An 11,530-nucleotide genomic window follows, 5' to 3' on the forward strand; every position below is an offset into this window, starting at 1 on the left:
TCTGAGTCTGTGACTCCCTCCCGATTGAAAACGCCAACCACGCCCTCCGCCAGCCCGCTCCGCGCACTCCGCACCTCAGAATTTGACTTCAGCACTGCGCCTCCTCTGAGTGTCCGTATGCGTTACTCTTTCCTCCTAGTTGTAGGACTTCCACTCAGCCAGCGTTCCTGTGGGTCTGGGTGATGTCCCTTCCGTCTTTTAGTTTCACTTTTGAAATGGTTGTTCGAGGCGGCAAACTCCGGCGTTAACCTATGCCGCCATCTTGGTTCTCCCAGAATCTTTATTTTCGGACTTTACTTTTTAAAAGATGCTTTTTAATATAGAATTAGTAGAGTCTCACTGATAAAAAAAATTGAAAGGATAAAATAGTAAAAAGAAAATAACTTAAATCATCCCAAATAACATAATCTAAAGGCAATCACTAAAATACTTTGGTAATTTAAAAAATATATTTTTATTGATTTCAGAGAGGAAGGGGGAGAGAGAGATAGAAACATCAATGATGAGAGAGAATCATTGATCAGCTGCTTCCTGTATGTCCTCCACTGGGGACCGGGCCCACAACCCAGGCATGTGCCCTGACTGGGAATCAAACCATGACCTTCTGGTTCATGGGTCGATGCTCAACCACTGAGTCACACTGGCTGGGCTATTTTGGTAATATTTTCCAGATTTTTTCTTTTCCTATGCAAATATACATATATGCACATATATACATTTTCCCCCACATTAACAATTTTGTTGTAAATCTTTTTGCCTATTATTTTATAAGCATTTCCCTAAGTTATCAAATTTTCTTTTAACATAGAATTTTAATAAGCATATAGTATCCAGATTGATGGGTGCATAATGATTACTTTCAGTTCTCTGAAAAATACTAATGGAGTATTTCACAGAACTAAAACAAATAACCCAAAAATTGATGTATAACAAAAAAAGACTACAAATAGCCACAGCGATCTTTAGAAAGAAGAACAAAGTTAGAGGCTATCTGATATTAAGCTATACTTCAAGATTATAGAAATCAAAAAGCATGGTACTGTCATAAAAACAGACATAGATCAATGGAACAGAATAAAGTGCCCAGAAATAAACCCATTTATACAGTCAATTAATATAAGATAAAAGAGGCAAGAATATACAATGGCATAAAGACAGTCTCTAGGTACACGTCTCAGCTGCTTTGCTTTCTGCTATAGTGATGAGTAGGAGGCAGTGTGTGCATCATGGAGGACCAGGGCTGACTGCATCTGGGGACTCTGCATTCACTGGCCCCTGCTGTTTGTTTCCTGATATGAGAGCTTCATTCTTGAAAATCCAAGGATAGGCAAATGGCTTGCATCAGTGTGTGCTCTTGCATAATAAACACTGTCTTTCTGTCCACTGACTCACAGTGGTGTCTCTTGGCATCTTGGTTAAACAATAAATGCAATCATGGCCACCACCGCAGACCACTGAGATAGGCAGGTGCACCCCAGCTCTGATCCTCTACTTTCTGTTCTGGCTCAAGCTTCATTTCCCACCCTACCACATCCCAGCAAGTCCTCATAGAATATAAATCGCTGTCATTCTCCCAGTGGAGGCCACATCCAGTAAATGAGGAGATCTTGGGGAGCAGATTGTGGCTACGCTGGCTTTTCTGCTGCACAAGGAATCCCCCCACCCCCATTTAATCCCTGACTACAGAGGAGCTGCTCATAGAGCTTCCTTGTACTCATGGACTTGCATTAGTGGACAAAGTCTTTTCTCACACAATCTAGAGAGTTCAGGTGCTAAGCGGTTTGTGGGAACGGGTTTATAGCTCCCAGTGGTACTGTTTTTATGACAGTACCACTCTGGGGACATCAACTCCCTCCAGGGAACTATGGCTTTGCAGGTTCACAATCACAAAGGGAAAAAAAATGGAGTAATTCAGTTGCCTATTGAGAGACATGTCTGCTGGTCGAAGCTTCTGTTTCCTTTGACCCTAAAACAGGGAGTGGTTCTCTCCACCAAAGTTCACAAAAGATTACACAGGGTCAGTTCTTTAGTAAACGTTGGCCTGTCTTGTAAATACATTGAGATGAATGATGATGATTAAGAAAAAACATTCTCACTTTAGCAAACCCAATTAAGCGTCTAAAGCATTGCCGGGAAGGACCAGTTTTGGTTAAGGTCACACAAAGGCAAAACGCAAGCCAGTTAACATGGCACAAACTCAATGTGCCCCATCACTGTTTGCCAGGCTGCTTTAAGGAGAACTGAAGGCTTACTAGGGAAATCGCAGTGAGTAATCTAATAATGTCACTCCCATTCAACGAATAATTTTGTTCTCTGAGAGTTAGCTGTCTAAGGAGGCAAACAGTGGAAGGTCATTGAACAGAATCTGGTTCCAAATTCCAAACCTACATGTAAAGAGATGTAGACAGCAGTTCTCAAATGGGGGTGATTTTGCTTCTCAGGGGGGCATATATAGTAAGGTCCAAACTTGGTGGGGGTGCTCAGTGGGCAGAAGTCAGGGATGCTGCTAAACACCCTCCAGTGCACGGGACGGAAACCCTGCTGCGGACAGTTCCTCCTCCCTGCCTCTTGGGAGCCAATGGCACATCCCAGGCTCACAGGCTCTCCTCTCCCCATCAACCCCCCTCCTCACTTTCACAGTGTCTTTCCTTTCAAGGAAAGGGCTCCCATGATGAAAGGGCCACATAGTCACACTCACCTTTCCCTGCTGGTCCGTTTTGATCTCCCAGCCCCGAGGCAATTCCAGACGTGTGTCTGCAAACATGTTGATGAAATTCACCAAGTCCCGGTTATGCTGGTAGCGTTCAAAATTGCGTGCATCCCGCCGGACTTTCAGAATCATGTGCTTTAAGCAGGTGCTACTGGTGAAGACGCAGTAAGCATTCTGAGATGGGGTCAGAGCCAGTTGGGGTAGGGAGTGGAGGATTAGAAAAAACACAGATCAAGCACAGTTTGAGAACCTTAATGTGATATAAAGTGATTTCTAAACAGTTATTTATTGTGAGCCTCGAGGAGGCAGCCTCAGAAGCAGAAATCTTGCTAAAAAATTAAATGAGCAGCTGTAAACACACATGGCCCTGTTTGTGATTCCTACTCTGCCTGCCGCTCCACAGCCTGGGACACAGTCAACCTCCCTGGGCATCTCAGAGGCTCCCCTCCCTCCTCCTTCCTTCCTCTCCCAGCCATTGGCTTTTTTGAATCTTTCTTAACCTCTTTGAGTCTCTTTCCTCTCTCCCCTCCATGGATCTTCTCTGACTGCACAGGTCTGCCTGTGCGCCTTTAGCTGTCTACAACGAAGAGTATTCATTTAAGGTTCCTGGGATTTAAGGCAGGACTTCAGGGTCCATCACTCCTTTGATTCCTCTGTAGAAATGTTTGTACGTGAGGAGTAGGGGATGAGAAAAACAAAAAAAGTTTCAGAAATTTCTCATTGTGCAAATGACAGCTTTATGGCTCATGGGGATGATGTGTGCATGTGATAAAGGAAAGCTGGAGCAAGCAGGCATAGTATAGCTCCTGCTGGCCCAAGTCCCCTGGTGCCCAGGATCTGGCATCCTTGTCCCCCTTCAGCATTCATGCCTGCACCACAGGGCAGCTGCTCTGGCTCTAACCACTCAACGTCCCAGCGGCTTCTCCAATATAACCTGCTAAAACCTGATCTCCTCCTTCCATGACACAAACTTTGTCATCTCATTAAACTACGGGACCCGCCTAATGGAGCCACCACCTAACTCAGGTGCTCAAAGCAAAAAGGATTCAGACTCTCTTGAGTCCTCCTCTCCCATCCCCCTCAATCACAGTGGTCCAAAGCACTGTTACTGATTCCACGCAGAAATGTCTCCTGAAATGAGTCATTCCTTTCCATGAGGCCAGCCCCTGACTTAGAAGGCCTTCGTCATCTCTCACTAGAATGGTTGAATCAGTCTCCAGTCTTAGTCCACAGTCTTTCTCCCACACTTCTACCAAAGCACTTTCACTGACACGAACACACTGACACTGACAAAAACCTGAAGGGTAAACAGCATTTCCCCACCCAGCTTTTTCCCTTTTTGGAAAATGCACAGAATGAAAAGAGTGGACTGAGCAGTTTTCTTTATTCCTGCCTGGGCTAAAATTCTACTCTCTTTCAGGCAAGAAAATTCTACCCTCGTTCAGGTATCAAACAACTTGGCAAAGTTGTGCTTTTGGTCTTGATGGAAGCCAGGCCAGGCCCACTCTGCATTTCTGGAGCACTCACATAATTGGCATGCAGCACAGTGAAGAATTCAGGATTGGTGATAAACTTGACCGCAGGCGACTGCAGCAGCAAGGTGATTTTTTGTGAGTTCACTGGAGAAAGTGACCCTTCTCTCCTCAGATCTGGAAAAGGTGAAGCAAAAGCACAGAGCGCGTTGAAAGAGTCATTTCAAACACTGCACTTTTCTCTGCATACCAGCAGGACACACACCTTTACCTGCACAGCTGGAGTGGGCTATTGTTTTTAATAGTAATCTGACTAGGAGTCAGTGATCTGACCAGGAGACATACCACCTTGTGTATGTCAGGTAAGAACCATTATTTCTAGGAGTGTTTCTGTATAACTTCAGTTAGGCTCAAGTCCTTAAATATCTTGTCCCTTTTATGCCAAGTACTTTTTAAACATTTCTTTACAAATTGCTAATCATAGGTATGACAATTTGTTTGCAGAAAGGACCACAATTTTTTCCTTCCCTGCACCCACACCCATCTGCATGAGACTTTGCAGCTTCTCCCCTTCTTGAATCGAGCTGGCCATGTGTCTGGCTTTAATGAACACAATTTAGCAGAGGCTTGGAGCCAAGGTTTCAAGAAGCCTCTGTGTCCCCACTCTCACTCTGAACTCTGCCACCATCATGAGAACAAACATGGGCTAGCCCTGCGCAAGAGGAGAAGCCACGGGGAGCAGGAACAAGTCGCCCAGCTGAGGCCCTCTCAGGGCAGACAGGTCATGGCTGATTGGACAGTGGACCAAGGATAGATGGGAGAGCCCAGTGGCATCTGAGGAGCCACCTTGCTGAACTCTGCTCAAATTGCCTCTCTGCAGGACCACTGGATAAATGCATGGCTGTGAATTTAAGCTACTAAGCTTTGGGGTGGTTTGTTACATAGCAAATGCCAACATATGTGATACCAAACACAGAAATAAATTCCTTTGCTCCTTTTTTTCTCATGTTTCTCATTGCTCAACCACTTTACCACATCTCTCCCAGAAGGCTGAACTAAGAAATTAACACTAGAAAATCCTAAACTAGTCAGTTAAGTTAGTATATCTGGTAAAATGAATAAAATGAATAAAATGAAGGCGGTTAAAATTGTTGGTAGAACTGTATACTAGTATATGCATTCAAAAGAGTGCATAAAATGCCCACTATCTTGCATTGTTGTAAGAGCTGAGACCTGGGAGGACAGAAACACATGTTTGTTTGCTCAGACTATTTTCTGAGCCTTGTTTTTGCAAATAAAATTTCCATCACAACTCAACTTTAAAAACTGGATGACTAGTATGTCACTGTGATCCTCTTATGTCATCACAGGTATAAAAAATGAAAGCCAGTCTCCTATGCCTTTAGAATTCATTTATGTCTAACTCTCTATCTCTCTTCCTTCCTCTCTGTAAAAAAATCAATAAAATATATTAAAAAAAAACAAAAAAAAAACTGGATGACTAGTACGTCACTGTGATCCTCTTATGTCATCACAGGTATAAAAAGTGAAAGCCAGTCTCCTATGCCTTTTGAATATCCTCATTTGAGTTCTCAGAAATGACCACCAGACCCCTGATGGACCCCTACCCTACAAGATTTGGTGAAAAAGGCTCTTGGTTGGTGTGCATAACCATGTCTAGAAAATGTCTTTATTCCCAGGTTTCTCCCTCAAGGGGAACTATATTTTATTCCTAAAGCTAACTACTAATTATTCCTATTTATAGTGTAGTTATGTGGTTCTTTTGAAGTAGACCATGAATTTTGATTGCGTGTTTTATTTATAAGTAGAAAATCCACAGACTACAAGAAATAAATTAACCTAACTAGAAATCAAGACGCTGAAAAAATTGCCTTGATGCGCAAGTGCATAGCAAACCCAGCTCTGAGTCCGCAGACTTCATCTGCCTCCTGTCCCCCAGCCATAGTGCTGGCATTTTCTCTATGTGAACCCACTGCTTCCTCAGTTCCCGGTGGGAAACTTCTGTTTGCTTTACTTTGCTGCGCCCTGCCTCTTCCCCTCTGTCCTGACCTCCATCCGCCCATGGCTTGCACAGCGCCATACTACAAGGGCCTCACACGCTCTGTCACACAGCCCCTGGAGGCCAGCCCAGAAGTCTAGGGGCCCCTCCTCCCATACCTAAGCTCAATTGGGAAGATTCAGTGTCTGAGTCACTCTCACCACCTCCTCCGCCGCCTCCTGCTGGGACTTGCTCACAACTTTGGCTACTAGAATCTTCTTCCGGCCTCTCTGTGGCAATGGTTCGCTGAATATTTTGGTACCTTTGCATCAGAAAATGGAAAGACGGGAGTTAACTTTTGTTTGTTGGCTTGTTTGGGGCTGGTGCTTTGAATCAGATTACTGGGGAAACCTGGAAAATGTTGTCTTGGATGCCTGGAAAAAAATGCTTAAAATTTCCACAAGAGAGCCAAAGCAATTAGTAAGACAAGTATCTCTGGATGGTTTGACTTCTGTTTGTTTTGTGAGATATGATAAGTTTCAAGTATGGTGACTTCTAAAAAAACCAACATAAATAATAACGAATTATAAAAAAAGAGAAGCCTATACCCTTGCTAAGTCTAAAATAAGGCCATGGGAAGTAACTTAAAATGTTACAATTAAGATATCAAATTACCTCTGCATTATTGTAATAACAAACTAGAAGAATAGTTCTACTCACTCACTTTTATTTGACAAGAAACTGATATGACCAGCAGGTATGTGGAAATAAAATCATGCTGGCAAAAAGTAAATATGTTGGCAGACAACTGTTTTCTGCTTATTTGAAGGATCATTTTATTTTTCTTCCCAAATTGGGGATTTAGTCAGTTGGCCAGCCAGTTAGCCACTTTGCCAGGTACCTACTAAATATTTACTAACTTTTCCAATATGCCCAGGCTCTGTCCTGGACTTTCAGATCAAAGAGAAAATTAGAATATGATATCACACTCTAAACCCACACAGTCAAGATGGCACGCTATATAAACCATGATTCTAGCGATGTGAAAAGGCTGTCCTAGACGTGTAAGAGGTATGTGAACACAGATGAGGAGACACCTACAGTATATTTTGAAATCAGAGTATGAACTTGTTGGGGAGCTTGCAGGGAAAAACCATAGAGAAAATAACATGTCCCAAAGGAGTCCACCCTTGGAGAATTCTGAGAAGCTTGGTGGTGGCATCAGGATATGTGGGCCTCAGGCAGGGCTAGGAGACCCGCTGAGGGGAGGCAGAGAGCACTTAGTTGGTTGCTACTGGCAGCAGTTTGAATGGTATTAGTTCTCCAACTTGAGCTGCAGAAAATGTGCCTGCAAGTATAATTTTGTGTACTATTTCTAGAGAGTTCACGGAAAACGGACACCCTCAGTGAATACCTAAGATGGGGGAGTGGGACTCTATGAGCCTCTTGATGAAGCACACCTGTTTTCAAACATGGCCATCAAGTTCAGAGGATTCCCCACCTTTAAATGACCCTCAGGCTTAGCTCATCTCTTGCCACCAAATTCTAAGTCTGGCTTCCTAAGTGCCTACTATGCATGACTTTCTAAAGATGTAAAATTAATCTCTAGCCTCCTCATGCAGTCTGAGCAGAAAAGCGTCCCGGGGTTTGGGTTTTTCTTTAGCTGCCATTCTCCTTCCTGGTTTACAGGGGCCCTTTGCATGCTGATCACCAACCGCTTGTTGAGTTGCTCCATCTGCTGGATGGACCCCGATCTTCGCATCCCATCCGGGGTGGCTGCTGCTGTTGGACGCTGCCAGGTGGTCGTGCGGTTCACGTGGTCCACATAGAAGACCCGCCCATGGCTGTCAATGCGAGCTTCCCAGTCTAGCATGTAATAGAAAGGCCAAGTGAAAAACAAGGACAGACCTTGATCCACATGAAACAGATGCCACCTCCAGGTCCTTTGCGGGTAGAACTCACCGTTGGTTACTAGCCAAAGGCCAGCCCTGCCCTCAGAACCTGCCATGACTTCTGAGGCGTTGGGATGGCATTGACGTTCCAGAAAAGAGCCTACTGGGTTCATATCCTCTGCTGGGCCATTTTAAACGGTAACTGTAGTACCTCAACTATGACCTATGTTACATTTTAATAATTTCTAAAGAGAATGTCTAATGTTTATTTTATTTCTTTCTTTAAATCCTTTCATCCTGTCAGTCTTGTTCTACTCAAAGGACAGCCAGAAGATTGTAGTTAAAACCAGTTTTAACAATAGTTCTAAAATACTGTACGTGCAACTTTAGATGATCTCCATCTAATTCTTGGCAACTTTAGTTGATTGTCATTTCTTTTGAGGGGGATTTGATACCTAGGATTTCAAACCATCCTTCTGATAAGTTGTAAATTGACAGTGAATATTCAACCCACTGTGGCTGCCAAATATTTCTTGACCAAAATAAAGCAAAACTGATAACAACTACTAGCAAACATCAATCTTTTAAATATCTCTTTGTTGATAAACCAGCATCCCAAACAGTAGAGGGAGCCCAAGGTAAATATAAGTCCCTTTGCTTCTCAAATTTAAACAATAGCCAAATTAAAGATGGAAATAGTTATACACGACATGATAGATGTAGGGGCCGGGTCGGGAGGGGTAGATGAAAAAGTCCTCAAAGCTGAAAGAGCTGGCAGTAATATATACATGTCTAAGCTGAACATGGAAAAGCAATATCTGCTATACCAAAATGGGAAAGCTTTTAGAGTTCACATGTAAAAATGTGGTGGAAACAGAAGCTTCATGATAAAATTATGCTGAGAAGTTATACTGAAGAAAAAGCAAAAATAATTTCAAATGGAGAGAAACCATTCAGCCTTTTAAGTGAGAAAAGCCATAGCTTCTGGGAGTAGATCAGGTACTAATAATTCTACTGAAAAATTATCATTCAGGTAATGACATAGCCACTCTCAATTTTTTAAAAATAAAAAACCAATATATTTAGTATATTTATGGTTTTATAGGTGCATGGCATATCTGTTTGTGAATATTATTGCTTGTGTCTGACATTTAACTGAGGAATTGCTAAAATGCCCAGGGAAAATCAAAATACTAGAAAACACCAAATTTAACTTTGAAAATAAAATGAAGGAAAAATGTTGTCAGATTGCATAAATAAAGTCTAGGAGGTTTTGAATAAAATTAACTTCTAGATAATTCAGCTATCAACTGTTAGTAGTAAATGTTTGTGAGCTCATTGATAAAATTGTGTGTCTATGTAGCTACTAGATAATTTATTAATCTTGAACCAAAATTTTTGAAATTTCCACGATTCCTAAACTAGTAGCAATCGGACACTTTCTTTTTCTTGAATCCAACATGACTATTATCCAACAAAAAATGAGTATTAACCTTAAAAGAGTATTGTGCTATTCAATTCAATTAAACAAATTCCTCTTAGTGTTCACTATGAACCAGAAACTATGCCAGGTTCTGAGGACACATCCTTGCGTAACACACCCTTGCCCTCCAGGCACTCAAAGTAAAGAAAGGATCTTTCCTAGTTTCATAAGTTCTCTAAGGAAAAAAACACACCTAGAGAATGGTGCAGCAATAATTCCTCTCTGCAAGTTTCAATATTTCCAAATCACTAATATAAAAAGATAAAAGGCTGACAGATAGGTCCTTTTGTCAATATATGGGATACATAGTGCTAATCATATACTTCTATAAATATTCAGAAAATAATAAATTAGAATTAGAATGTATAAGTATGTTTTATGGGTTGCTTTGTTAAGAATTAACTTTCACATATTTTACAAACCATATTGTATGAAGAGAAAATTTCCAAATGGAACTTCAGGCTTTAGCATGCCCTGCTGGACTTGGCAATGTGAGGCCTAAACAACTCCTGAAAACGATAGCTTACTGATGCTGGGGCAAGTTAGAATAATTTATTTTCATCAATTCATGTGTAGCTGAAGTACCTATCATATACTAAATTATATATTTTCCATGTAGTCTAAGAACAATGTAGAGCCTAATAAAGAATCATTTTTAGTTACTATACTAGCAAAAGTAAAATTGTCCTTTTTTAAATTTACTTTAACAATTTTAATACCATGTTTGTAGTCTTGATTTTTCTCTTGAACTTTGGTCATACATCCCATCACCTACTTGCTATCACTACGTGGATGACGTCTCAAATAGAATGCGATCGAAACCAAGCTTCAGAGTTTTCCCAGCCAGACCTGGTCTGTCTGCAGCCTTCCCTTCCCACCTGAGTTAAAGCAACTCCATCCTTCCAGGTGAAATTCCCGAGGACATTCTTGACTTCTATCTTTCTCTTACACATCGCTTCCAATCTGTCAGCAAATCTACCCACAAAATACGTGTCCAGAATCTGGCCACTCTTCATCACCTCTCGGGCTCCCCACTGGCCCAAGCCACCATATTTCTTACCTTGGTCACTGCAGTAAACTTTTGTTAGGTCTCATGCTTCCATCTTTCCTTCTCACAATTTAATGCCAACACAGTAACCACAGGAAAGCCTTAATACCTATGTCAGACAACACCTCTTCTCTGTTCAAAACCCTGCAGTGCCCTCCTTCCATCCAGAGTCAAAGCCAAAGTCCTTAAGAGGTCTACCAGGCCCTATGTGATCTGGGTTCCAGTATCTCCTTGATGTCATCACCTACTCCAGACACACTGGTCTCCTTGCTGTTCCTCAAACCCACTAGGCAGGCTGTAATTTTTAATTTTTTTCAGAAAGCTCGCCCTCCTCAATACTTGCCTGGATTACTCTTTTGCCTCCTCTAAGTCTAGCATCAAAGGTTGCCTCCTCAATGAAGCTTACCTGATCACCCTATTTAAAATGACAAACCAGCCACCACCACCAACTCCAGATGTCCTTATCCTGCTCTGCTTCTGTTTTTTGGTAGCACTTGTCATCTTCAAACATGTTATATTATTTCCTCTTTTAAAAAAATTGTTTTATTATCTGTCTCTGCCAGACTAGACTGTAAACTCCACGAGGGCAGAGACCTTTGTCTGTTTGATACCTCACACAGAGTAAGGATTCCATGAATATTTGTTGAACAAGTGACATCATCCATGTACTATTTGAGATTATCTAAGTAAATTCAGTCATTAGGCTTCACTATAAATTTTTCTAATATTTTTAAGTATCACATGAATAGAAAATCAAAACCTATCTGTTATTTCCATTATTTAAACCTGCTGATGCAATTATTTAAATTAGACTTATATATTCTTTTTTTATAATATCTAGTATAACTAGTAATTATTCTTGCATGGATTGGAAGTCAATTCATGCACATATGCACTGATAGGTTATTTGTTGTGGGGCAAGTGTT

At 41.6% G+C, this 11,530-nt stretch overlaps 1 protein-coding gene across 4 annotated transcripts in view; it reads right to left on the reverse strand.

Annotated features, from left to right (window-relative positions):
* HECW1 (HECT, C2 and WW domain containing E3 ubiquitin protein ligase 1) overlaps window positions 1–11,530 on the reverse strand; it is a 164,314-nt gene that overhangs the window by 35,544 nt on the left and 117,240 nt on the right. For all 4 annotated transcript variants that reach the window (XM_006757224.2, XM_015559723.1, XM_006757226.2 and 1 more), the window contains 4 exons: window positions 7,897–8,047; window positions 6,361–6,503; window positions 4,238–4,359; window positions 2,699–2,884 (listed from right to left, as the gene is read on the reverse strand). In XM_006757224.2, the coding sequence (XP_006757287.1) occupies window positions 2,699–2,884; window positions 4,238–4,359; window positions 6,361–6,503; window positions 7,897–8,047 (602 nt within the window). The remainder of the gene's footprint in view (window positions 1–2,698; window positions 2,885–4,237; window positions 4,360–6,360; window positions 6,504–7,896; window positions 8,048–11,530) is intronic.

The sequence above is a fragment of the Myotis davidii genome, unplaced genomic scaffold (genome assembly GCF_000327345.1).
Source record: "Myotis davidii unplaced genomic scaffold, ASM32734v1 scaffold573, whole genome shotgun sequence".
Classification (NCBI taxonomy): Eukaryota; Metazoa; Chordata; class Mammalia; order Chiroptera; family Vespertilionidae; genus Myotis; species Myotis davidii.